General features: G+C 40.7%; 1 protein-coding gene across 1 annotated transcript; it reads left to right on the plus strand.

The window, feature by feature from the left end:
* Nucleotides 1-232: 232 nt before the first annotated feature.
* On the plus strand, nt 233-26,307 carry grna (granulin a). Its single transcript, XM_049561505.1, has 30 exons — nt 233-495; nt 2,063-2,203; nt 2,548-2,685; nt 2,784-2,912; nt 3,479-3,560; nt 3,971-4,077; nt 4,293-4,446; nt 4,593-4,724; nt 7,178-7,275; nt 7,367-7,603; nt 8,162-8,527; nt 10,227-10,463; nt 10,581-10,838; nt 11,272-11,413; nt 15,680-15,720; nt 16,052-16,192; nt 16,572-16,709; nt 16,809-16,937; nt 17,459-17,540; nt 18,445-18,551; nt 19,432-19,497; nt 19,530-19,578; nt 19,686-19,792; nt 20,522-20,672; nt 20,781-20,887; nt 21,617-21,767; nt 21,871-21,977; nt 25,425-25,575; nt 25,685-25,791; nt 25,996-26,307. The coding sequence occupies exons 2-30, from the start codon at nt 2,063-2,065 to the stop codon at nt 26,137-26,139; spliced, it is 3,999 nt and encodes a 1,332-aa protein (XP_049417462.1). The 5' UTR covers nt 233-495; the 3' UTR covers nt 26,140-26,307.
* Nucleotides 26,308-27,776: the final 1,469 nt, after the last annotated feature.

The following is a 27,776-nucleotide window of genomic DNA, read 5'->3' on the forward strand; positions in this document are numbered from 1 at the left end:
TCACACAATAATAGATTTCGCAACACTACGCTAAGCGATAGTCCTGTATGAGTGGTCAGACAGGCCGGTGCGCATGTTGTGGAGATCAGTGTTAAAATGTCAGGATTCATCTGGCCCCGCCCCTCGCCCTCTGCCGTTACAGCCGCTCTGCCGCCTCCTAGTGGACGGGTTGCTGTGGTGCGCCGCAGCTGTTGCTGTAAACCGGTTTTTTCTACAACTTGTTTAATGCAGTAAACAGCTCAGCAGGAGCAACTCTACAACTTTATCAGCCTAATTTAATTTAAAGAAATGCTGAGTTAATGTAAAGGACCAGGAGAGGCGCTGCAGGGTATTCAGGCAAAGTGGGAACCTATCTCTCTCTCTCTATCTCTCCTCCTTCTCCTCTCTGTCTGACTCTCTTATTTTAGAGGCGTGTTCAAGACAAAGCAGGTCTATCATCTGTGTCCTTTGGTGAGCAGACACTTCTGAAACACAGCTCCTCAGTCTTTGAGCAAGGTAAGAGCAAAATAAATGTCTTCTTCTTACAGCCTTTAGAATCTGACATAACACTTGCTAGCAAATGCGTCCTTTTAGACCAATTGTAAAGATGTTAAACAGTGATTAACACATTTACATTATTTATTTCTTTTAGTTTTACATTGCTTATTGCGTTTCTTTTTGTTGAGAATAAGAATCCCCGGTGTGTAAAACGTGTATCGTTCACTCTGATTTTCTTGTGCAAAGCGCCTTTCCTTGTGAAAGTGAAAGAGGATAGATGTATGTTATGTTAACACATATTGTGTTTGACTTGCGTTTCATTGCACAATGAATAAAAATCAGGAACAAACCTTTAAGAGGAACTATTCTACTTTCAGGAAATAAAGGAAGACTGAGCAGAGTCTCAGATGTTATTTGCATTTTTGTTATTTTGTTCAGTGTATGACTCAGACCCAGTAATGTACAGAATTACTTCCGTGTTTTTCAACCTGAACCCTGTTGTCACATGTTTTTGTGTTTAATTGACTGATGGACGCAACACTTTGGAATATGTCCAGTAGGCCATTGAGCGAGTGGGCTGAAGCTGCCAGTGGAGAAACAGGCTGAAAGTAATACTAATGGGCTATTGTGCATCAGCAGTTTACATCCACTGTAAGTGCTTGTTTTGCCACTGACAGTCTCAGATAGTTATTAAAGGATAACTACAGAGATAGTCCTTTGTGTTAAAGAGCAATATCCTTTATATTAACAAGAAACAGCCCTGTAATAACTATCACCAGCATCACCAAACTCCATTCAATTTAATAATAATTTTATCATCCTAAAACACCTTCATTCAAAGTCACCAGAAACCAAATTAAAACTCTCAATAACCATCTTGGTTCATCCTTTAGCTGTTCCAACAACCAACTCTGGTTTGGTTGAAATAAACCTTTGATTTACCCAGATAGATGTGAAAATGTGCTTTGTCGATATACAGTCTAAAATGACTAATAATTTAAATGGAATCTGGTGAGTTTACCAATAATGATTTTGTGGCTGTTTCTGGTTAAACAAAAATGATCTTACTCTTTCACAACAAGAGCTATCTCTGTAGGGATCCTTTCCATAATGTTGTCAGACACTTAAAAAACTGTCTGAGCCTGTCTGTTGCAAAAACAATAACTTATGTTACCTGATGTTGCACAAATGCCCTGTTACACTGCTGGCTGCGGCCCTCTCACGCAACACTAGACCAGTTTCAAAAGTTGTTTTTTCTATTAGTCACTTAGACACACAAATATGAGGAAAGGGTTCAGGTTGAAAAATACCTTTGTTTCCCTTTAAGGAATAGGTTTGAAATCACCGAATAGACAAGATATTTTTTTTTTTACAGACAGTGACAAGTTCATGGATATTTATAAGTATCTGAGCAAGCTTATTATACTTCCTGGTAGAGGTTGTGACTGAGAGTGTAAGCAGAAGTGAATGTATTTTCCGAGTAGAGAGGGGGATTCCACATGCACCCCTTTCACTTTCATTGATTGCCTGTGTGTGTGTGTGTGTGTGTGTGTGTGTGTGTGTGTGTGTCTTCCCCTGTGTGCAGATGCAGAGGTGGGTTGTGATCTGTTGTGCTCTCCTGGCTCTGGTTGGTGCTGACGAGTGTCCAGATGGAGGGAGATGTAAAGACGGTCAAACCTGCTGCTATGACCCAGCCAATGGCTATGAATGCTGCCCATTTGCTCAGGTAGACAATAATAAGTAAAAAATACAGATATAAAATGAAGCTGTTTCTCATCTGCAGTTACTGCTCTCTGTTGTAGGGCAGATAAACCCCAGCAAAGTCATAGTGCATCAACTTGAGTAGAATACTTTGGCGCTTTTGTCCAGCACATAGTTACATGTAAATATGAGATAACCATTCTCTTGTACTGTAAAATAAAAAGGATGAAAGTTACAGAGGTACTATTCATGCTTCGTGGTGTTTTAGTACCTTATGGGCCAGATAAAAGCTGAGGCCTCATTCAGCTAATGTGATAGCAGTTCGAAACTTTGGTAGTCAAAGTGTACCTACTACTGCTGTCCTCATAGGCTGAGTGCTGTGGGGATCACATGCATTGCTGTCCTGAGGGAACAGTCTGCGATACAGCCACGTCCAGCTGTCTGAACTCTACTGGGTCCATCCCCTGGGTGGAAAGAGTCTCTGCTGATCAGCCACGACACTCTAAAGTAATACTCATAGAAATCTGTTGCTTTTATGATAAAGTGTTGAGTGAGAGTTCAACATATATAAGACGAATGCCCCCTTTCCCACCTTGTCCCTGCAGTCCTTCAGGATGATCAAGACACACATGGGGGAGGATGACGACAACATCTGTCCCGATTGGTCACGATGCCCACCTGAGTTTTCCTGTCTAAAGGCCTTGACAAGGTTTGGCTGCTGTCCCCTAGCTCAGGTAATCAAACCTTGTTCAAAGAATGATACATTCATCAAGAAAAAGGAGGAAACAACCACACCTACAAGTTCATTAAAGCGACAATGTAGTGAAACAAAAAATAGTCCATTATTTAACCACTCCTACAGTAATACTAGTGACATTATGTGTGATGTGCAAAAGTGTTTTTTTTTTTTTTCCAAAAGCCCAGTTACTTCCTGTCACAAAGAGGATCTTTGCTGGTTTGGTTAACAAACTAAACTTTTTCACTTCACTTTTAACAGACAGTGATTTCTGCTATTGTGGGACATATTCATTTAAAAGCTGCAGCTCTGACCAGACTGGAGTTTGATGTGTTTTCCTGTAAAGTTATTTGCTTGGATTGCGTCACAACAGACCAGTAAAGCTGACTATATGGCGCCTTTAGATGTCTAACTACTACACCTATTTGGAGTTGTACAATTAAGATTGAGGTCTTGTTGCTTTATAAAAAAAACATTCATGAATTGTAAAGTAAAATGGCTGTAATAGAAAATCAATGAGCTATTTGATTCTAAGTTTTAGTTTGATTTTCTGACCCCTCACAGGGAGTCCCCTGCTCTGATGGGAAACACTGCTGTCCTGAGGGCCATCAGTGCAGCGCAGACAGCCGCTCCTGCATCGAAAAAGGTGAAACTCTTCATGATAATAATAACGGTAATTTTATAAATGTAGCATTGTATTTAAAGCAGAGTTTACAAAGAGCTTGTCAAACAAAGCAAAACAGAAGCACAATATCCCAGAAGCATCCTGGTACTTACTAACACAACAATATTAGACCATACAGTTTGGCGAACTGACCGGGACTTTCTGGCACAACCCTATACTGGTCCTTTCTGCAGGACAGGGAGCACTTTGTGTCAATAGGTAAATGGGTACATCTGAGTGAACAAAAATGACATGGAGTTCCCCAAGGCTCAAGCCTTGGGCCTCTTCCGTTCAGCTGTTTTGATTTGCCAGAATTAGCTTGTTGTTGAAATGTGCTGTGCAAATAAATTTGTACATTTTCTAAATTTGATATTCTTTTTATGTTGTGGCAGAGCTTGTGACCACAGTTCTGTGCAGTGACGGAATATCAGAGTGTCCAGATGAAACCACCTGCTGTGAAACCCCAGAGGGAAAGTGGGGATGCTGTCCCCTGCCAAAGGTACATCATGTCTGATATTGTAATTACAGACACACAAAAGGTGACAGCTGTAAAATGCAAATGTTACTCCATAGCATAATTGAGAATATGAATGAGGATAAAGTCAAATGATCTATTTGCATGTCCTGCCTGGATGTGCAGTTATAGTGACTTTATGGTGTCTTATCATGTATGGTTCTGAGGTGATACTCCATGTGTCTATGTCATCTAAACAGGCTGTGTGCTGTGAGGATAAGACACACTGCTGTCCTGAAGACAGTACCTGTGATGTGGAACAGTCCAAATGTATTTCATTATCTACCAAAAAACAAACGCCAATGTGGGCCAAACTCCCTGCCAGGATAAGAGCAGACTGGGAGAACCAGAAAGGTCAGATGCGTGTTTCTGTTCCTGTGAAACTTACTTCCTCATTTTTTTAATCATTGTCTGATACTGTGTGTGTGTGTGTGTGTGTGTGTGTGTGTGTGTGTGTGTGTGTGTGTGTGTGTTCAATCTGTGTGTGCTTCCACTCTCAGAAGGTGAAAAAGTCACTGCAGAGACTGCTGTTGATGGTGGCTCAGAAAAAACCCCTAAGGTCACCACAGTAAATGAAGTTCCTCCTTCACAGAATGAAGTGTCTGTGTCAACCACCACAAAGGCAGCTGCAGGTGAGATGTTCATCGTGAATCAAAGTATATAGAAAAAGAACACACCTAAAATTGAAGTAGAGCATGACTGGACGCACAAGTTTTAGTCTACCGAGTAGTTTCTGATCATCAAATGTACAAAGTCAACAACAGACCTTTGTTATAGATAGTGGTGAAATATAATTTAATACTGTACTTAGGTCGAATTTTGAGGTATTTGTACTTGAGTTTTTCCCATTTTATGCTACTTTATACTTCTACTTCTACTTCACTACATCTCAGAGGGAAAGCGATTTAGATTTCTAATAAAAAATACAAATCAACTAATGAATGATGATGTATTATTACAGATTGAGTTACCTAGTAGTGTATAAAGTAGCTCCACCGTTACCAGCTGCAACATTTAAGTGATGAACACATGAACGTATCAATAATCCAGTAACATACGTGATTCTGCATAATTAGTACTTTTACTTTTGGTACATGAATGCAGGACTTTCACTTGTCACAGAGTATTTCTACACCATAGTATTACTACATTACATCCTCCACCACTGCTTATAGCAGATGCTTTGATTTAATAAAATTAATTTTGGCTTCATTCCATGAAATGTAGGTTTGTCAGTGAGTGCATGACTTACTGGCACTGCTAATTATTTTGCAGCACTTCCTGCTATACAAAATGTCTGCTGTGGCTAAAAAAAGTACAGCATTCTTCCTGTATGCAGTACTGTAGGTATGATAGTTTGACATCAGTAATCATATCGGTAATGAAGCATACAAGTATTTTGGTAAACAGATGCAAGAAGTTGAAGAAACATTTTTAAAGCATCAGCATGGCTGGTGTCCTGCTGAAAACACAAAAAAACATATTTTAAAAGATTGCATCTCTTCCTGTGGGAGTATGTTTCAGTAGTGGCCAGCTTAGTTAGATAAAGAGGTTGCATGTAAACAAACAAAAGTTATGTTTATATTCCAAGTTTCTCTCGTGTGTCTAACAAATTCATTGAGTATATTTCCATTTTCACAAAATGTTTCAATACATTTTAAATCCTGCTTGGTTTACATCCATGTTTGCTTGTTAGCAGTCTTCTTCACCCATGCCTTTGTTGGGGTCTTGCTGTGTTTCTTGCTGCATTAGAGAAATAGTTCACCCCAAAACAATATAAACTGTATGTAGGCTCTCTGTGTTCCCAAAAAAGGTTTTCTATTGAATGCTGTAAAGGAGAACGCAACGCATGATAATTAAAGCATATCAGTGCAAACAAACTTTAACAGCAGCCAAATTAAAGACATTAAGAAAGGTTATAAAACATCTGAAAAAACGTTTTTAAAATGTCTTTGCAGCATTATCCATGTATCTTGTGGGCTCATGGAAATCCAAACACATGATGTGTTGCGCATGTGTATACAAACAGCACGTATAAAGAATAGCAAAAACCATTGTGTCCCCCAGCTGTCCATCAGAATAAAAGTGTAAAACCGAAAGCAGGATGTGAGTTGACTATGGATGTATAAGGAAACCTGGATAAAGCATTGAAGACGGGACCCCTTTCATTCCTATGAAAGCTGTTCAGTGGCGCATGAGGCAAAAAAACTTTATTTCTATGTTATGAAATCCCCTGATGATCGGCGCTGCTTAGGCATCATTGAGCCCAAAGAGAAAGCGCACTAGAGACTTCCGCCGGCCAAGTCGGCTACGTCCTGTTTAGCGCTCTGCTAACTTGAATGGGAATGAAATGATTGCAGCTCTCCTTGACTTTCCAAATGTTATCAGATTGAATGGATGAAATCCTGATAGTGGAACGAGTCATTTTGCGGGGGTTGTGACGCTCACAAAAATGTATCCACTGATTTAAAGATGTCTCTCTCCCATTGTAAGTCTATAGGAAAAAGTCCTTTTGGGCTCAATGGCATCAAGTGACGGACTCGAGAGTTGTAATTCTGCTCTTTGGCCACCTCAGAAATTGGCTTCAAAGCCTGGCACACCTCCTGGTGGCCTGAAATTGACACCCATAAAAACTCCATAGTGCTACCAGTGGTCAAAAATTCTACGGGGTACCTTTAAATTGAACATTGAATGGTTATTATAAAATTACAATGGTTACTTCCATTCCTCTCCCCAGCAGTTCCTTCTCCTAAAATTAATTAGATAGAGCACATTGTCCAAACAATGTCTGCGGGCTGACAGTCAGAGATAGACAACAAATAGGAGATAAATTATCCACAGTATTGCCTAATGTAACCTACGCTGTACTTTTTATGACCACAGTTATCATTACCGTATTTTAAAGGTCCATATGAATGTTTTCAAGGTGCAATAGTGGGGTTACAAAAACAAACTGTCAGGATAGGTCACCTTATTATACCACTGCTGCCCAAAGCAGTGTTCTTATCCTTCAAAATGTTTACTTTTTCTCAGCGTGACAACAGATTTCAGATATAAGAAACCTCAATATTGGTATTTTTTCCAGGCAACGATATCCCCTGCGATGATACAGTAGCCTGTGAAGATGGTACCACATGCTGTAAAACCAAAGAGGGTGGCTGGGCTTGCTGTCCTCTGCCAGAGGTACGATTTTGGCTGCCAGTTTTTACACAGTCCTAACTTTCATGTTAAGAGCTTTGCCAGTGTATTCATTGTTTATTGTCTCTCTGATCAGGCTGTTTGTTGTGAAGATATGCTTCACTGCTGCCCAAAAGGTAAGAAATGTAACCTGGTCGCCCAGACCTGCGATGACGACACATGCTCTGTGCCGTGGGTCCAGAAGGTACCCACAATCCCCAGACAGGATGCACAGGTGGGGGATGTTACGTGTGACTCCACCTACAGTTGTCCTGATGGATCCACCTGCTGCAAGACCACAACAGGAGAGTGGGCCTGCTGTCCTCTGCCTGAGGTAAACACACAGAGCCAAGATTTATATGCCGTTCGGACATGTAAAAAACTTACAAAGAACTCTACACGACTAAAATTACAGTATATTACCTCACAAGGTTGTGAATACCAAATGAGGTGGGTGTTCTTATGGGCTCTTCTCGTGAACATGGTAAACACGACCCCATTTGAAGGCAGCAAGAGACTGGAAACTGGTGGTTGTACAGATGAGTACAAACAAAGAACATAATGTGTTGATTAAAGAGCTTTAGAGATGCTGTTAGGGAGATTGTGTTACCCTTGGACACAGCCAGGCTAGCTAAGCTAACCAGCTGCTAGCTGTAGCTAAATATTTACAGTACGGACATTAATGTGGTATCAATCTTCTCAGCCAACTCTCAACAAGGAAACAAATAAGCACCGAAAGTAATGTAGTGTATTTGACCACTTTTCACACTCTCACTGGTTTAGTCTGCACTTGAACTTGTCTTTGCCTACACTGACAGACCTCTCTCCTCATGCAAATTCATACATCCAACAATTTTTGTCACTGAAAGTATTCTTGTCACTTTGTTCAAAGGCGGTCTGTTGTGAAGACCACGTGCACTGCTGCCCTACTGGCACCACCTGTAACCTGGCAGAAGAAACCTGTGATGGCGCCTCAGGTTCAACGCCCATGGAGCAGAAGATACCTGCTTTTGCTACGGCAGCACCCACTACAGTGGCCCCCATGACCCAAGATCAGGCAACAAGCTCAAAGCAAGACGAGAAGAAGGAGCCTGAGACAGAGGAGGTAACAAAAGCAGAGAACAATGATGACGACGATGATGAGGAGAATAAAGAGGTGGGGAGCATTCAGTGTGACCCCCACACCAGCTGCCCTCAGTCTGCTACTTGCTGCTTCATGACCTCGTCTCAAAAGTGGGGCTGTTGCCCACTGCCACAGGTGAGCAATGACCTCAATTAAAACACCTATCCTGTTTAAAGCTGCAGTATTAAGAATTTTAACACCTCATAGCATAACATGATTATGACTAATTACTATTTTTGTCATAGATTATGGTAACACTTTACTTTAACCCCTTTAAACATTTAATAAATGGTTTATTACACTATAACGCAGCTATAAGGACAATTAATGTCAGACATATTTTATATTATTACACTTGTTTTTCACTATATTGTCCTTCATTATTTATTTGAACACCTGCACCCACTGATAGGTGCCTATAAGAGAAAAAATTGTTGACAGCTACGTTACTCAAAACTTACATCAGCTTCTAACTATAAAATATTGTGCAATAAAACATGAACTCAGTGAATATATACTGCTTATAAATGCTAAACAGGAAGTGTTAAAGGAAAGCATTACGTTTTTATGCCACTGTGCCAGCAAGCTGTGGCCGATGGCGTTATGTTTTCGGGTTGTCCGTTCGGTTTTTTCGTGAACAAGGGTATCTCAAGAACACCTTGAAGGAATTCCCTCAGATTTGGCACAAATGTCCACTTGGACTTCACAATAAACGGATTTGTTTTGTGGTGGTCAAAGGTCAAGTTCACTGTGACCTCATTTGTTGCATTCTCGTGAACATAATATCTCAAGAACGCCATGAGGGAATTCTTTAAAACTTGGCACAAACATCCACTTGAACTGAACGGTGAACTGATCAGATTTTGGTGGTCAGAGGTCAAGGTCACTGTGACCTTGCATCAGTTTTGTTGTGATGAATGCGATATCTCAAAAAGGTCTTGAGAGACCTTCTTTAAATTTGGCACAAACGATTACTCGGACATAAGAATAAACTGATTAGAGTTTGATGGTCAGTGGTCAAAGGTCAAGGTAAGTGTGACCTCAAAAAATGTTTTTGGCCATGACTCAAGAATTCATAAGCTAATGCTAACAAAATTTTGCTAAAATGTCTGTGTAATGTAAAAAGTGATTACATTTTATATCCAAAAAATTAAAGGTCACCTTCACTGTGACATCATAATATTCTGCAAAAACACTGTCTGCCCATTACACAACATCATATCTCAGGAACAAAAGGGGAGACATTTGGACAGATACTGAATTGGTGACTCTAATCTTGGGTGCCCCCTTGAAACTGTACTGATTGTATAGATCTTCTGTGCTATATAAATACACACACACACACACACACACACACACACACACAAAAACACATATGAATCTATTTTTTTAATGCCTTCATACCATCTTGAAATATCACCAGGGTATATGTTTTATGATGGTCTCACCAACTTGGTTGAAATAAACGCTTAATTAACTGACTTTGATGTAAAAACAATATGCCATTTTCCCAGCAGCCTCTCTTTCTGCAGTTGCTAGCCAGCTCATACATTTAAAGCTCTGCAGAGCTTTTTAGCATCTATCAGCTCATTGCTTTGGATTTCCAGCACACACCCTACTGTTTTGGTTCACTCTCATATAATCAGCAGTTGCAAGCAGCTGAGTTGATTATTTGAGCACTTTCACAGTTAGAAGTTACATATTCAATAGTGAACATTTGCTTGTAGAATATCACCCATGTTTGTCACCATTTTATATTTAATCATTTAAAAGAAGAACTGTAAAACAGGATGGATGATGTGAAAGTAGCACTCCCACTCTCACTTCTTCTTAGGCTGTGTGCTGCACTGATGGGAACCACTGCTGTCCCAACCAGTACAAGTGCGACGAGAGCCAAACCTCGTGCATCAAAGGGGAAGTGGTGATCCCCTGGTACACTAAGCTTCCAGCCACCATCAGCAACGAGGCTGACCCCAGCTCTGTGCAGTGCGAAGAGCAGACCCAGTGTCCCGAACACACCACCTGCTGCCAGCTGCCGACAGGCGACTGGGGCTGCTGCCCGCTGCCAAATGTGAGCACTGGAGAGATTGCTGTATAAGACACAGTATCAGTATATGTGCGATGTCAAAGTTTGCTTATGTAAAACGAGGGATGCCATTTCCACAACCCTTGTGTGTTTTGTCTGCAGGCTGTGTGCTGCCCAGATAAGGAGCACTGCTGCCCACAGGGTTACACCTGTAACATGGCCTCAAACTCTTGCCAGAAGGTCATCATGCTGCAGCTGGAGACTGTGCCACTAATACCAGTGTATCAAGTCGAGCATCAACCCCCGCCCAATCCCTCAGAGCACAAAGACGTCCAGTGTGATGAACAGACCAGCTGTCCAGATGGAAACACCTGCTGCAGGACCTCCACTACTACATGGGGCTGCTGTCCAATGCCTAATGTATGATATACAGTCAAAACCTTAACCTTTAAAGGAATACTTCAACATTTTGGTATATGTTCTTATTTATTTCCTTGACTGGAGTTAGATGAGAAGATTGATGCTACTCTCATGTCTGTATGGTAAATATGAAGGTATTGCAGGCAGCTGGTTAGCTTAGCTTAGCACAAATACTGAAAACAGGGAAACAGCTAGCCTGGCTACAACATTAAAATGCTGCTTATGTGGTGTATAATAATACAACACTCTGAGAGCAGCTATATTGAGTACTTGTACTTTTGATACCTTGTCAGATTTGCTGCTAATAATTATTTACATTTGTACTTCTGTCCGTTATGTACTTGTATAGGAATATTTTTATACTGTACTATTGCAACTTGATGAAGTTGATGGTGTTAGCGGTAATACCTTCCTTTCACTCTCCTCTCCACAGGCGGTGTGCTGCAGCGACATGTTGCACTGCTGTCCAGCTGGCTACACCTGCACCGACATTGGAGACTGCGAGCAGGGCACCAGGCCCCACTGGCGGGACTGGCACGTGTTCCTTGGAAACAAAAAGAGAGCTCTACTTTTGTGAAAATGTCTCCCCTGCACTGTCATTTGTTTATGCATGCACTGCACTAATGAAAATGGATATCAAAGGGATTTTGTGATAATTTTTAAATGCTTTGTTGTTAGTAAAAGGTGAAGGGGCACTGTGAAATTTAATTGCACTTCTGTTCTATGACCTTGGAGATACCACAACCACTATATGCAACTAGATCAGGGCATTAAAGAGATCATACAGGTTTTTTGAATTGAGGTTGTATGGGTTTACTATCCATTGACAGTATATTACATACAGTAGTTGTCAGTCAGCATGCCCCCAGTTTAGAAAAGCAGGCAGGAGTCCAGCATGGAAGCTAAGCAACACACGTTGGTGGACAAGGTCACCTAAAGAAAGCCCCACCTAAAAAGACCAATATCAGTTTAGGTGTATGCTATATTGAGAGTATTTTCACTACTTTACCTTAATGTCAGACAGTGATTTCCAACAGGAAAATGAAGCCATTATATCACTCTCTTTAAAGCCAGACTCCACTGAGAAAAACAGTCATTTTAGTATGCTAACCAGAGGAGCTGTTGGTCTATTGCTGCCTCAATCAGTTACTTTGTTGGTGTGATTGGTGCTTTTGGTGAATCCAAATTAACCCTGTTGCTGAAGTCATACCATAACACTTACGAACTAACAGATTGAGGCAACTGTCTGATATTAAGGTAATGCAGTGAAAATATTCTCAATATAGCATACACTTAAACTAAAACAGATTTTTTGTTTTTAGGTGGATCTTCTTTTAGAAGGCTTAAATACATATCATTGCTGACCTCTCCATATTGCTTAGCTTCCATGTCTACTCCAGCCTGCTTCCCGGAACTAAGGTCATGCCGACTGACATCTACTGTTTATAATAAACTGTCTACGAATAAATACCCCATACAACCCCACTTAAAAAAAACTTAACCATCCCTTTAAGTTTTTAATAACTCATTTTAAATTCAATTTGATTTGATTTCACTGTATTGTCAGAAAACAATTCTGAAGTTTGTCTTAAAATCAGATAGATCCTTATTGTTCCAAGTGCACAGTTACATGCTACTTGAAAGTCTAAACTAAATAAAAGCTTTAAAACCCCTCTTGCATCAGTTGGAAAATGCATCGTCACAAAGCTTAAACAGGGCTGTTTATTGTGACACCATGAAAAGTTCACTAAAGATACGAGGTTCTTAAAGACAGTTACGCTACAAACATATGATGATCTTATAGAATATGATGCATCGCTGTAGATTAAACTACCCAACAGTATATAAAGGAGTTCAAATGAGTACAACCTTAAACATCTACAGCAGTAAAATGAAGATTACACATTAATGCAGCAGTAAGATTAATGGAAAACCATCATATGTAATAGTAAAACACTGATAGGGAACATTTTACTGCACAATGAGCACTTTTACTTTTCATATCTTAAGTGCACTTTTCTGATAACATACTTTGAATGAAGTGAGGCTTTGAATGCAGGGCTTCTACTAGTAGTTCAATATTCCTTGTTTGGGATTAGGATCTCAATACTTCTTCCACCATTGAGCAAATGTGTCCCAAAACAAGAGGATATTTGGGGTCCTCCTGTCACCTGTCACATTCATTACACAAAGTAAGGCTTTGAATGCAGAACTTTTACTGGTGGTGGAGTATTTTCGCTGTGTGGTATTAGTACTTTAACTTGTGTAAAGGATCTGAATACTGACACTTCTTTCACCACAAATTGTTTTGGGTCTTTCTGTCATCCTCATCTTCATTACACAACATTGCAGGAGGTAGAGGGAGGTTCATCAAGACACAAGTTCATTTAAAAAAAAATAACACACAAACACATTTGCTGACAACTGACAATAAATTGAGAAATAAAGCGTATTAATATTTTAGTTACGTTACAGTTAATTTGCATACTGTGTGAAACAAAAATGCATACTTTTCTGTAAAAAAGCACAAAATGTAGCTTTTATCCCAAGCACAAGCCATATTCGTGCTGAAAGGGTTATTTCCATCCTTTGATTCTAGTAGCATTTATTTTTCAATAATTTTAAGTAAGTATGATTTGAATTTTGTTTAATAGGAGGAAATTTTGGCACATCCAATCACAGTTGAACAGAAGAGGCCTGAGACTGGAGCCTTGGGGAGCTTCACGTCACACCACATTTTTGTTCACTCAGATGTATAATTACAAAGTAGTCCCTACCAGTTTAGGGCTATGCCAGAAAGTCTCAGACAATTTTCCAGACAGTTTGCTTTGTTTGTACTGTCAACATGTTTTTTTTCAGTAGTAAGTACAAGGATGCTTCTAGGATATCCTGCTCCTACTTTGCTTTGTTTGTCAAAGTACTTTGTAACACTTTTTTTACAGGTGCTTTATGAATACCTGGGTTGGGGCTGACCAGCAAGAGTCTGGTGGCCAGGCCTTAGGCCATTGGACCCGGTTGGGCTCAACTTGAAGGAATTACATGAAGGCACTGCCATGCAACCCATCATCCGCAGGGATAGGCATCAGGGTCACGTGCATTGTGTGACAGGCAGCGCGCAGGGGCGAGGACCAAGGTGTGCTGACCCTTGGCATCGCAGACTGACTTTAGGGACATGGAACCTTATCTCTATAGATAGAGTTTGGCTCACCTCTATGCATAGCACTGGTTCTGAAACCAAACTCCTGGAGAGGGGCTGGGCTCTCAACTTTTCTGGAGTTGCCAGAGGATGACAGGCACCAGGCAGGTGTGGGATATTCACGTGCCCCTGGCTGAGTGCCGCTGTGTTGGAGTTCTCCCCGAGGAATGAGAGGGTTGCTATGATGTGACTTTGAATGGCTGAGTAGGGGTCTCTGACTGTTGTTTGTGCTTATACACCAAACAGCAGTTATGAGTACCCGGCCTTTTCTTGGAGTCTCCAGGGGTGTCCCTGAAAGGGTGCCAGCCGGAGACTCAGTAGTTCTTTTGGGGTACTTCAGCACTCACGTGGGCAATGACGGAGAAATGTGAAGGGGGATGAGTGGATGGAAACGGCCTGCCTGATCTGAACCTGAGTGGTGTTATATTATTGGACTTCTTTGCTAGTCATGGATGGGCCACAATGAACACCATGTTGAGCATAGGGTGATTCATAAGTATACTTGGTACCAGAACACTTTAGGCCAAAGATCAATGACTGGCTTTGTGGTCGTTTCATCAGATCTGCAGTTGTCTGTCTTGGACACTCAGGTAAAGAGAGAAGCAGAGCTGATCACCATCTGGTGGTGAGTTGGATCAGATGGCAGGGGAGGCTGCCAGACAGACCTGGTAAACCCAAGCATGTAGTGAGGGTGAACTGGGAAAGTCTGGCCAAGGCCCCTGTCCGCAAGGTCTTCAACTCCCCAGTTTTCATGTATCCTATGGGAGGTTGGGGAAATGGAATCCAAGTAGGCCATGTTCAAAGCTCCCATTGTGGAGGTGGCTGCTAAAAGTTGTAGTCAGAAGGTCATTAGTGCCTGATGTGGCAGAAACCAATAAACCCTGCTGGAGTCCACCAGGCCATCAGGCCGAAGAAGGAGGCCTTTCAGGCTTGGTTGGCCCAGGGGTCTCCTGAAACAGCATACAGGTACCAGTTGGCCCTAAGGGCTGCAGCTGTGGTGGTCCACCAAGCAAAAACTCAGTTATGGGAGGAGTTTGGGAGGCACTGAGGAAGGGGTCAGTTGAGGTGATTCAGCATCTGATCAGGATGTCTCCTGGTTGCCTTCTGTGAGAGGTTTTCCAGGAACGTCCGACTGATAGGAGGCCCCGGGGCAGACCCAGAATGTGCTGGAGGGATTATATATCTCATGTGGCCTGGAAACCCCTGGGGATCCCCCAGAAGGAGCGGGAAAGTGTTGCTGTGGAGAGAAACATCTGGAATATTTTGCTCAGCCAGTTAATATAACTCACCTCTACTTTAGCTGCCAGCGTCATTGTGAAATAGGGTGGCGTCTTCACCCATTTCAGTTAAAAGTTACATTGCAGCATTAGAGAGCTAATGGCACATTTCTCTGCAGGATTTTCCATTGAGGATACATGGTGAACATGTTTTTTGAGCTAATCTCACAGCGGAGCAGATTAGTGGTAAAATGTCAAAGTTCCCGCCCCTTGTCCTTTTCTGTTAGCAAAGGGCGAGGAGCGGGGTCCCTTTGATTGTTATGGTGCTTTGATCCTTTTGTTAGCAAAGGGCGAAGCCCCCCCGACTCCCCCCCCAGGCTTGTATTTAAGACAAAGCAGGTTTATCATTTGTGTTATTTGGTGGTGAGACACTTCAGAAACACCTGACTGCTTACATCAGCCCTTCAAGGTAAGAGAAAAATAAACCTCTTTTTATTTAGCTTTTAGAATCTAATATAATATCTGCTTGGCAAAGAAGTCCTTTTAGATGAATTGTAAAAATATGAGGAATAGGTTTGAAATCACCAGACAGACAGGATTATTTTCAACTGACAGTCACAAGTTCATGGGTATCTATAAATATCTGAGCAAGCTTATTATACTTCAAGGGTAGAGGTTGTGACCGATAGTATAAGCAGAAGTGAATGCGAACATGTATTTTCTGATTAGAGTGGAGGATTCCACATGCACACCTTTCACTTTCATTGATGACATCTGTGTGTGTCTTCCCCTGTGTGCAGATGCAGAGGTGGTTCGTGATCTGTTGGGCTCTCCTGGCATTGGTTGGTGCTGACGAGTGTCCAGATGGAGGAAGCTGTAAAGACGGTCAAACCTGCTGCAATGACCCAGCCAACGGCTATGAATGCTGCCCATTTGCTCAGGTAGACAATAATAAGTAAAAAATATAGATATAAAATGAAGCATTGGCATTTTATCAGCCTGAAAACTTTAAACCCCTGTTTCTCATCTGTATTTACTGCTCTCTGTTGTAGGGCAGATAAACCACAGCAAAGTCATAGTACTTCAACTTCAGTAGAATACTTTGACCCTTTTGTCCAGCACATAGTTACATGTAAATATGAGATAACCATTCTCTTGTACTCTGAAATAAAAAGAACTAAAGCTACAGACGTACTTTTCATGCTTTGTGGTGTTTTAGTACCTTATGGGCCAGATAAAAGCTGAAGCATCATTTAGCTAATGTGATAACAGTTTGAAACTTTGGTAGTCAAAGTGTACCTACTACTGCTGTCCTCATAGGCTGAGTGCTGTGGGGATCACATGCATTGCTGTCCTGCGGGAGCAGTCTGCGATATAGCCACGTCCAGCTGTCTAATCTCTACTGGGTCCATCCCCTGGGTGGAAAGAGTCTCTGCTGATCAGCCACGACACTCTAAAGTAATAGTCACAGGCATCCATTGATTATATGATAGTATATTAAAAAAAAAAAATGATGTAATTAAGGCAAGTGCTCCCTTTCCCACTTTGTCCCTGCAGTCCTTCAGGATGATCATGGCTTACAAGGGGGAAGAAGACGGCAACATATGTCCTGATCAGTCACAATGCCCACCTGAGTTTTCCTGTCTAAAGACCTTGACAAGGTTTGGCTGCTGTCCCCTAGCTCAGGTAATCAAATCTTGTTCAAAGAATGATACAATTATCAGCAAAAAGGAGTGCTACAAGGTTATTTAAGTGACAACCTAAGGAAACAAATAATCAAACTCAAGTAAAAGAGCAGGTAAATAAAGACCAAAACCATGAAGTCTATGGTGGAGTCACCTCTCACACAGTAATACTGGTGGTATTATGTGTGCATATGCAAAATTTGTTTTACAAAAGCTATTGTGGGAAATTTTCATTTAAAAACTGCAGCTCTGATCAGACTGTCGTTTAATGTGTTTTGTTAACGTTGTAAAGTTATCTGCTGGATTGCTCTGCAACAACAATGTATAATGCAGTACAGAGACCAGTAAAGCTGACTATATTAGATGTCTAAATATTACACCTATTTGGACTTGTACAATTTAAATAGATGCCTTCATGGTGCATTAAAGAAATTATGAATTGTAGAGTTAAATGGATACAAGAGGGAATCCATGAGCCATTTGATTCCATTATTTTATTTGTGATTTTCTGACCCCTCACAGGGAGTCCCCTGCTCTGATGGGAAACACTGCTGTCCTGAAAACCATCAGTGCAGTGCAAACAGTCGCTCCTGCATCAAAAAAGGTAAAATGATAACAATTATAATAATAATTATTACTATATATAAAGCACATTTAAAAACAAAGTTTACAAAGGGCTTTGAGAAACAAAGCGTAGCAGAAGTAGGATATCCCAGAGGCATCCTGGTACTTCCAAATCAATATGTTGACAGTGTAAACAGAGCAAACAGTCTGGGAATTTATCTGAGCCCTAAACTAGTCCTGTCTGCACGACAGGGACCACTTTGTGTCAATGTGTAATTGTCCATCTGAGTGAACAAAAATGACATGGAGTTCCCCAAAGCTCCGGTCTTGGGCCTCTTCTATTCAACTCTGATCGAATGTGCCAAAATTTCCTCATGTAAAACGAGGATAAGACAGAAATAATTAAAGTAATACGTTTTTTGGACTCAAAGTAACAATTTAACGTAACCAGAAATAACCAGAAATTTTGGTGTAATTATGGACTGAAATTTTGGCATCTATTTTGAGAGAAATACAAAATTGGCCTGCCATCACCATAAGAATATTTATGTCTCAGAAGGGCTTTGAAACAGTTGTCAGTTTCTGTGCACCTTATATCTGGAACAATCTCATGGCTCTTTTACATCAAGGTGTAACATTTTTCTAGTTGTCACTGCTTTCTTATTGAATGAAATATGGAACTATTTACTCATACTTTGCACTGTGGCTGTGCTATAACTTTGACTCTCCTGTTTTATCTGTTTAACTAAATACTAGCTCATTGTTTTGCTTATTTTTATGCTGTCTTGCGTTTCTTGTATCTTCGTCTCTGTGCATTTTTGTGTCTTTTCACTCTGAATTGGCTTAGCTTTGAATTGTTGCCTAACTTTTAAAAGGGGTTCACTTTTATCTCACTGTATTATAGACACAGTTTTACATTTGATGTTCGTGTTATTTTTTGGCAGAGCTTGTGACCAGCGTTATCTGTGGCGACGGAGTTACAGAGTGTCCATCTGGAAACACCTGCTGTAAAAGTGCATCAGGATCATGGGGATGCTGTCCTCTGCCACAGGTACAAAATAACTGATTTCATGAGCTGTTTATATCACCATAGGGAAAAAAGATAATAACACGCACATCCCAACTATTGAGAGGGTGCTGGATCATAAACTTCTAAGATGCACCAAACAAGGAAAATGATCCGCACACTGATAGAGCTCCCATTAATCCATTTATTTTCTGTCAAGTACTTGACAGAAAATAAATGGGGAACAGATAATTCAACTCACAGTAAATACATTAATAAACACTTATATCTGCTTATAACTAAATTAAAGTGTGAACAGTTGATAAACCAGGTAATCACTGATTATATACTGCTTATAAATGCTGATTATGGAGAGTTAAACTCAGTGGTACCTTAATTATTTTTCAGCAAAACAAGTAATTGGTCAGTCTATGAAAAGTCATAAAGTAACAACAAATAATTCTCAGTGACCCAAACACAGGGTGTCATCTTACAACTGGTCAGAGGAACTGAGCCTATGAAGACATGAGGTAGAGAAAAGCAGCAAATCTGGACATTGGAAAAGCTGAAACCTTCAAATGTATGGCATTTTTGTTTCCACTCACTTAAAGCAGCTACAATCTACGTATTTGTATGAACGATGGATCAAATGTGATGTGAAAAGAGTGGCCTCTAGTGAACCCAAAGAGAATTATCACTGGACTCTGCAGTTCCCCTCAGCTCTGCAGCACTTTATAGCATCTTTCAGCTCATTGCTTTGGTTTTCAGACACACAACTTGACTGTTGTGGTTCGCTCTCACCGCTCTCATAGCTTGATTATCAGCAGCAGCGGCAGCTGAATTGATTGTTTCAGCACAATTACATACAACTGGAAAACAGGATGGATGATGTGAAAACAGCTCTCACACTCTTGCTTCTCTCTAGGCTCTGTGCTGCACTGATGGGATCCACTGCTGTCCATCCAACTACAAGTGTGAGGGGACCACCTGCACCAGAGGACGTGGTGATCCCTGCACACCAAGCTTCCAGCCACCACCAGCATCAAGGCTGATCCCAGCTTGTTGGTGAAAGGTGCCGTACAAAACATCTTGCCTAACTCTCATAAGAGGTTTATTTTTATGTCAAGACCCTTGCCTACAGTATATAACATTTTTAAATGTGGTGTTATGTTGTGGCAGAGCTTGAGACCAACATTATCTGTGGCGACGGAGTTACAGAGTGTCCATCTGGAAACACCTGCTGTGAAAGTGCATCAGGATCATGGGGATGCTGTCCTCTGCCACAGGTACAAAATATCTGATTTCATGAGCTGTTTATATCACCATAGGGAACAGATAATACAACTCACAGTAAATACATTAATAAACACTTATATCTGCTTATAACTAAATTAAAGTGTGAACAGTTGATAAACCAGGTAATCGCTGATTATATACTGCTTATGAATGCTGATTATGGAGGGTTAAACTCAGTGTTACCTTAATTATTTTTCAGCAAAACAAGTAATTGGTCAGTCTATGAAAAGTCATAAAGTAACAACAAATAATTCTCAGTGACCCAAACACAGGGTGTCATCTTACAACTGGTCAGAGGAACTGAGCCTATGAAGACATGAGGTAGAGAAAAGCAGCAAATCTGGACATTGGAAAAGCTGAAACCTTCAAATGTATGGCATTTTTGTTTCCAAACTCACTTAAAGCAGCTACAATCTACGTATTTGTATGAACAATGGATCAAATGTGAGGTGAAAAGAGTGGCCTCTAGTGAACCCAAAGAGAATTATCACTGGACTCTGCAGTTCCCCTCAGCTCTGCAGCACTTTATAGCATCTTTCAGCTCATTGCTTTGGTTTTCAGACACACAACTTGACTGTTGTGGTTCGCTCTCACCGCTCTCATAGCTTGATTATCAGCAGCAGCGGGCAGCTGAATTGATTGTTTCAGCACAATTACATACAACTGGAAAACAGGATGGATGATGTGAAAACAGCTCTCACACTCTTGCTTCTCTCTAGGCTCTGTGCTGCACTGATGGGATCCACTGCTGTCCATCCAACTACAAGTGTGAGGGGACCACCTGCATCAGAGGGGACGTGGTGATCCCTGCGTACACCAAGCTTCCAGCCACCACCAGCATCAAGGCTGATCCCAGCTTGTTGGTGAAAGGTGCCGTACAAAAACATCTTGCCTAACTCTCATAAGAGGTTTATTTTTATGTCAAGACCCTTGCCTACAGTATATAACATTTTTAAATGTGGTGTTATGTTGTGGCAGAGCTTGAGACCAACATTATCTGTGGCGACGGAGTTACAGAGTGTCCATCTGGAAACACCTGCTGTGAAAGTGCATCAGGATCATGGGGATGCTGTCCTCTGCCACAGGTACAAAATATCTGATTTCATGAGCTGTTTATATCACCATAGGGAACAGATAATACAACTCACAGTAAATACATTAATAAACACTTATATCTGCTTATAACTAAATTAAAGTGTGAACAGTTGATAAACCAGGTAATCGCTGATTATATACTGCTTATGAATGCTGATTATGGAGGGTTAAACTCAGTGTTACCTTAATTATTTTTCAGCAAAACAAGTAATTGGTCAGTCTATGAAAAGTCATAAAGTAACAACAAATAATTCTCAGTGACCCAAACACAGGGTGTCATCTTACAACTGGTCAGAGGAACTGAGCCTATGAAGACATGAGGTAGAGAAAAGCAGCAAATCTGAACATTGGAAAAGCTGAAACCTTCAAATGTATGGCATTTTTGTTTCCAAACTCACTTAAAGCAGCTATAATCTATGTATTTGTATGAACAATGGATCAAATGTGAGGTGAAAAGAGTGGCCTCTAGTGAACCCAGAGAGAATTATCACTGGACTCTGCAGTTCCCCTCAGCTCTGCAGCACTTTATAGCATCTTTCAGCTCATTGCTTTGGTTTTCAGACACACAACTTGACTGTTGTGGTTCGCTCTCACCGCTCTCATAGCTTGATTATCAGCAGCAGCGGGCAGCTGAATTGATTGTTTCAGCACAATCACATACAACTGGAAAACAGGATGGATGATATGAAAACAGCTCTCACACTCTTGCTTCTCTCTAGGCTCTGTGCTGCACTGATGGGATCCACTGCTGTCCATCCAACTACAAGTGTGAGGGGACCACCTGCACCAGAGGGGACGTGGTGATCCCTGCGTACACCAAGCTTCCAGCCACCACCAGCATCAAGGCTGATCCCAGCTTGTTGGTGAAAGGTGCCGTACAAAAACATCTTGCCTAACTCTCTTAAGAGGTTTGGTTTTATGTCGAGGTCCTTAGCTATATAACATTTTTAAATGTGGTGTTATGTTGTGGCAGAGCTTGAGACCAACATTATCTGTGGCGACGGAGTTACAGAGTGTCCATCTGGAAACACCTGCTGTGAAAGTGCATCAGGATCATGGGGATGCTGTCCTCTGCCACAGGTACAATATATCTGATTTCATGAGCTGTTTATATCACCATAGGGAACAGATAATTCAACTCACAGTGAAAACATCTGGATATGAACACTCACATCACTTATCCTTCATTATAAGGTTGGACAGAGTTATTATGGTGGGTGATTTTAATATTTGAGTAGATGACGTTGCTTGCAGCTTTGCAGCTGATTTTCTATATGTCACAGAGTCTTTTAACTTTACTTAATATGTGTCTGGCTTCATACACATTAAGGGACACACTCTGGACCTTGTTTTTACACATGGCTTAAATATTGACTCCATTTGTTCAGAAGAGCGCGTTTTCACTGATCATTACTGTGTTTTATTCAGACTATCTTTTAACATTGATTTTCTGCCATGCAAGTAAATGTTTAAAGTGCACCCACATTTTAGGTCACCTTACTGTCGAAACATTTTCTGCAGCTTTTGACCCAAATGTAGTATTGTCTTTTAAAGCACATGTTGAGTGTTACGTTCAGACCTTTAACTCACATTGCTACTCTGTTTTGGATTAAGTGGCCCCTTTTATAATGCGATCGACCCTCCTGTTAATTTATCCCCTGGTCATTCGTTGTTTCTAAGCTTCATGTTCATCGGCTCCATTATAAAGACTGGATACATCTTCTTCCGGGGGTGTGGCTCTGCTGCTGACCTGAGTTTTAAACCACAGACAGACAATGATCTGATTTCATGTGTTGTAGTGTTTTGTAGTGACATTATATGCTTGTCTTACTGACTATCTGACTGCTTTTTACAATGTTGTCTTTTGTGTTTAGTAAGCCAAAGACAAAGTTCTAGCCCCAGTGAACTGTAAAGATAAATTCTATTCTTTTTTATTTTAACTGAGCTAAACAAAATAAATAAAAAGCAAATTATCACTGAACCATCCTCAAATAATCCAGAATGCTGCTGCTAGGCTGTTAACCAGGTCCAGTAGGTCAACCCACATCACTCCCATTTTGTTTTTTACACTGGCTTCCCATCAGGTTTAGGATTCATTTCAAGATACGTGTTCTCATGTATAGAGCCCTGTACGGTCAGGCACCTGAATACATCAGTGATCTCCTCCATCCATGTATATCATCAGTAGATCACTTAAGTCTTATGAACAGGACCAACTGGCTGTCCCACGCTCCAAACTCAAAACAAAAGGCAATCATGCGAGTTATAGTTGTTGAAAAATACATTAATAAACACTTATATCTGCTTATAACTAAATTAAAGTGTGAACAGTTGATAAACCAGGTAATCACTGATTATATACTGCTTATAAATGCTGATTATGGAGGGTTAAACTCCGTGTTACCTTAATTATTTTTCAGCGAAACACGTAATTGGTCAGTCTATGAAAAGTCATAAAGTAACAACAAATAATTCTCAGTGACCCAAACACAGGGTGTCATCTTACAACTCGTCAGAGGAACTGAGCCTATGAAGACATGAGGTAGAGAAAAGCAGCAAATCTGGACATTGGAAAAGCTGAAACCTTCAAATGTATGGCATTTTTGTTTCCAAACTCACTTAAAGCAGCTACAATCTACGTATTTGTATGAACAATGGATCAAATGTGAGGTGAAAAGAGTGGCCTCTAGTGAACCCAGAGAGAATTATCGCTGGACTCTGCAGTTCCCCTCAGCTCTACAGCACTTTATAGCATATTTCAATCAATCAATCAATCAATCAATCAATCAATCAATCAATCAATTTTATTTATAAAGCCCAATATCACAAATCACAATTTGCCTCACAGGGCTTTACAGCATACGACATCCCTCTGTCCTTTGGACCCTCACAGCGGATAAGGAAAAACTCCCCAAAAAAAACCCTTTAACGGGGAAAAAAAAGGTAGAAACCTCAGGAAGAGCAACTGAGGAGGGATCCCTCTTCCAGGACGGGCAGACGTGTAATAGATGTCGTACAGAACAGATCAACACGATAAATTAACAGTAATCCATATGTCACAATGAGACAGACAGAGAGAGATAGAGAGAGAGAGAGAGAGAGAGAGAGAGAGAGAGAGAGACAGAGACAGAGAGAGACAGAGACAGATGCAGGACAGACGGTAATGACAGTAGCTTACAACAACATTAATGAAAGTAATAATATTATAATTATAATTCTGGCAACTGTGGTATAATATGTTGAAAGTCTGTATTAATACCTGGCAGTATACATATGTGACAATAATCATACGTGTATAATAACAGTAGAAATATGACTAATGATGGCAGCAGCAGCAGGAGGCATCTGGCAAGACCACGGCAGCTGCACAACCACACACATCACACCATCCAGGCACCGCTGCGATATAAGTTAACCTGAGAGACAGTGGAGCACAAAGACTCCGGAGAAGAAGCCAAGTTAGCAAGATGCAGTAATAGGATACGAGAGAGAGAGAGAGAGAGAAGGAGAGAAGGTGCCCAGTGTATTATAGGGGGGTCCCCTGGCAGACTAGGCCTAAGTCACCCTAATTAGGGGCTGGTACAAGCCAAGCCTGAGCCAGCCCTAACTATAAGGTTTATCAAAGAGGAAAGTCTTAAGTCTCGTCTTAAATGTGGAGATGGTGTCTGCCTCCTGGACCACAACAGGAAGATGATTCCACAGGAGAGGAGCCTGATAGCTGAAGGCTCTGGCTCCTGATCTACTTTTGGAGACTTTAGGGACCACAAGTAACCCTGCGTTCTCAGAGCGCAGAGTTCTGGTGGGATAATATGGCACTATGAGCTCTCTAAGATATGACAGAGCTTGACCATTTAGAGCTTTATAAGTTAACAGTAGGATTTTAAATTCAGTTCTGGATTTTACAGGGAGCCAGTGCAGAGAAGCTAAAACAGGAGAGATATGATCTTGTTTCTTAGTTCCTGTTAGTACACGTGCTGCTGCATTCTGAATTAGCTGGAGAGTTTTTAAGGACTTACTAGAGCTACCTGATAATAGAGAGTTACAGTAATCCAGCCTAGAGGTAACAAAAGCGTGGACCAATTTTTCTGCATGTTTTCAGGTCAGGATAGGCCTAATTTTCGCAATATTACGCAGGTGAAAAAAATGCAGTCCGTGAGGTTTGTTTTAAATGAGAATTAAAAGACAAATCTTGATCAAATATTACTCCGAGGTTTCTTACAGTAGTGCTAGAGGCCAGAGCAATGCCATCTAGAGAAACTATGTCATCAGATAAAGAGTCTCTGAGTTGTTTGGGGCCAAGAACAATAATTCCAGTTTTGTCTGAATTTAACATAAGGAGGATCTTTCAGCTCATTGCTTTGGTTTTCAGACACACGACTTGACTGTTGTGGTTCACTCTCACCGCTCTCATAACTTGATTATCAGCAGCAGCGGGCAGCTGAATTGATTGTTTCAGCACAATCACATACAACTGCAAAACATGATGGATGATGTGAAAACAGCTCTCACACTCTTGCTTCTCTCTAGGCTCTGTGCTGCACTGATGGGATTCACTGCTGTCCATCCAACTACAAGTGTGAGGGGACCACCTGCATCAGAGGGGACGTGGTGATCCCTGCGTACACCAAGCTTCCAGCCACCACCAGCATCAAGGCTGATCCCAGCTTGTTGGTGAAAGGTGCCGTACAAAAACATCTTGCCTAACTCTCATAAGAGGTTTGGTTTTATGTCGAGGTCCTTAGCTATATAACATTTTTAAATGTGATGTTCCTGTTATGTTGTGGCAGAGCTTGAGACCAACATTATCTGTGGCGACGGAGTTACAGAGTGTCCATCTGGAAACACCTGCTGTGAAACTGGATCAGGAGTATGGGGATGCTGTCCTCTGCCACAGGTACAAAATATCTGAGCTTTAAATTACAGACACACACACAAGGTGACAGTTTTGAAATGCTAATGTTACTCCATAGCACAATTCAGATTATAAATGAGGAAAAAGTCAAATGATGGATTTACATGTCCTGCCAGTATTGCTACTTTTTATTTAATTACAGTTGATGTTAGCAGTAATACCTTGCTGCCTCTGTCCTCTCCACAGGCGGTGTGCTGCAGCAACATGTTGCACTGCTGTCCCTATGGCTACACCTGCACAGACACTGGACACTGCATTCGGGAGAGCAGGCTCCACTGGCAGAACTGGCAGTTGACTCGTGCCAACAAAAAGAGAGCTCCACTTTTGTGAAAACATCTCCCCCCTGCATGTGTCATGTGTTTCTGCGTGCAATGTATTAATGGAAAATAATGTCAGAGGGATTGAATGATATTGATACTTTGATTTTTATTCTTAGTGAAAGGATGAAGGGTATCTGTGAAACTGAATTGCACCTGGGGGTACGGTATTCTGTGATCTTGGAGAGGCAACACCAAGTATATGCAATTAAATCAAGGCATTAAGTTTTTAGTAACTCATTTTAAATTTCATTTGATTTGATTTCACTTTATTGTCAGATGAAAACAAGCCTGAAATTTGTCTTAAGGTCAGATATATCCTTGTATTTCCAAGCACACAGTTGCAAGCTATTTGAAACTCCATCCAATAAAAACACTCTACAGGCAATATTCACAGTCAGTCGTCTCTTTCTGTATGTTTCTGTTCAGCAGCCGTGTGCTGCAAAGTGCAGAGTGCACCATAATTTGGGAACCATACATCGTATAAATATGGGTAACATGGGTCTTAGTCCACTTAATAAATAGCATACACATGAAACTACATTTTACTGTATTTTTTAAAATGTATACATGCTTTGTGATTACACAATAATAAATCATTACATGGAATTTTATGCAGCTTAATGAAAGGTTCTTCTAACTTTGGTCATTTTTGGTGCATTATTATTGTTATTATTGTTATTTTATTTTTTTTTTATTTCTTCATTATAACAAAATCCTAAACTTTGGAGTTGACCAAGGAACAAAAACATTTCCCTGAAATAAATAATGCCCTTGTTATTTATTACATCATTGATCTTTTTTTTATTATTAGGATTTAAGCCTCGTAGGGGCAGAACCCTATTGTGTTTGTGCCAGTTCAGAACAATAATAATGATAATAACAATAATAATAATAATAATAATAATAATAATAATAATAATAATCATTATAAGAAGAAGAAGAAGAAGAAGGAGGAGGAGGAGGAGGAGGAGAAGAAGAAGACAAAGAAGAAGAAGAAGAAGAATTGTTGTTGTTTTTGTCTGCTGTCGTGTCTCAAATTCCCTTGAGCTGGAATAAGCAAGAAACATGTAACTTGGCCCAAAAGCTGGATAATGATGTGCAAATGCTTCCCTAGAAAATGACTCAAATCGGCCACGTGGTGGTGCTATAATTAACTCCCAAAAATGCAATCTTGAAAAGGCTACGCCCCTCACACTATAAATCAGATTGACTAGAAATATGGCACACAGCTAGCTCAATATGCTCAACAGAAAGCCTCTTAGATGATAAAAGTCCATCACGCTAATTTACATACAATGAAAAACATGTAACATCTACATCTACCTTTTAGATTTTGAGTCAATCAACACCAGTAATTTTGTACATATTTTTATGCACCACTGTTGGACTGAGACACACAAATTGGCTGTAACTCATTAACGCTTTGTCCAATAATCGTATATCTTAATAGATATCTTTTGTACGTCCAAAAGCATTTTGAGCTCAACCCATGAGAGGCATCACAAATACCAAAAACGTGTACCTCAATAAAAAGTGGACAAAATTTCACAAAATTTGGTACACATGCTCTGGAGGCGAGTGTTTACCAAGATCTGAAGTATATTGGTGCATGTGGGCGTGGCCTGTTTAGTATGCATGCAGTGTGTT

The sequence above is a fragment of the Epinephelus fuscoguttatus genome, linkage group LG19, assembly GCF_011397635.1.
Source record: "Epinephelus fuscoguttatus linkage group LG19, E.fuscoguttatus.final_Chr_v1".
In the NCBI taxonomy this organism is placed as follows: domain Eukaryota; kingdom Metazoa; phylum Chordata; class Actinopteri; order Perciformes; family Serranidae; genus Epinephelus; species Epinephelus fuscoguttatus.

What these genes read in the sequence shown, in the direction of transcription:
- grna (XM_049561505.1), top strand. Translation starts at nt 2,063, where the DNA reads ATGCAGAGGTGGGTTGTGATCTGTTGTGCTCTCCTGGCTCTGGTTGGT. An exon ending in CCTGCTGTCCTCTGCCTGAG is followed by an intron (nt 7,604 to 8,161) that starts GTAAACACACAG and finishes CTTTGTTCAAAG; the next exon opens with GCGGTCTGTTGTGAAGACCA. An exon ending in TCCCAGCTTGTTGGTGAAAG is followed by an intron (nt 20,673 to 20,780) that starts GTGCCGTACAAA and finishes ATGTTGTGGCAG; the next exon opens with AGCTTGAGACCAACATTATC.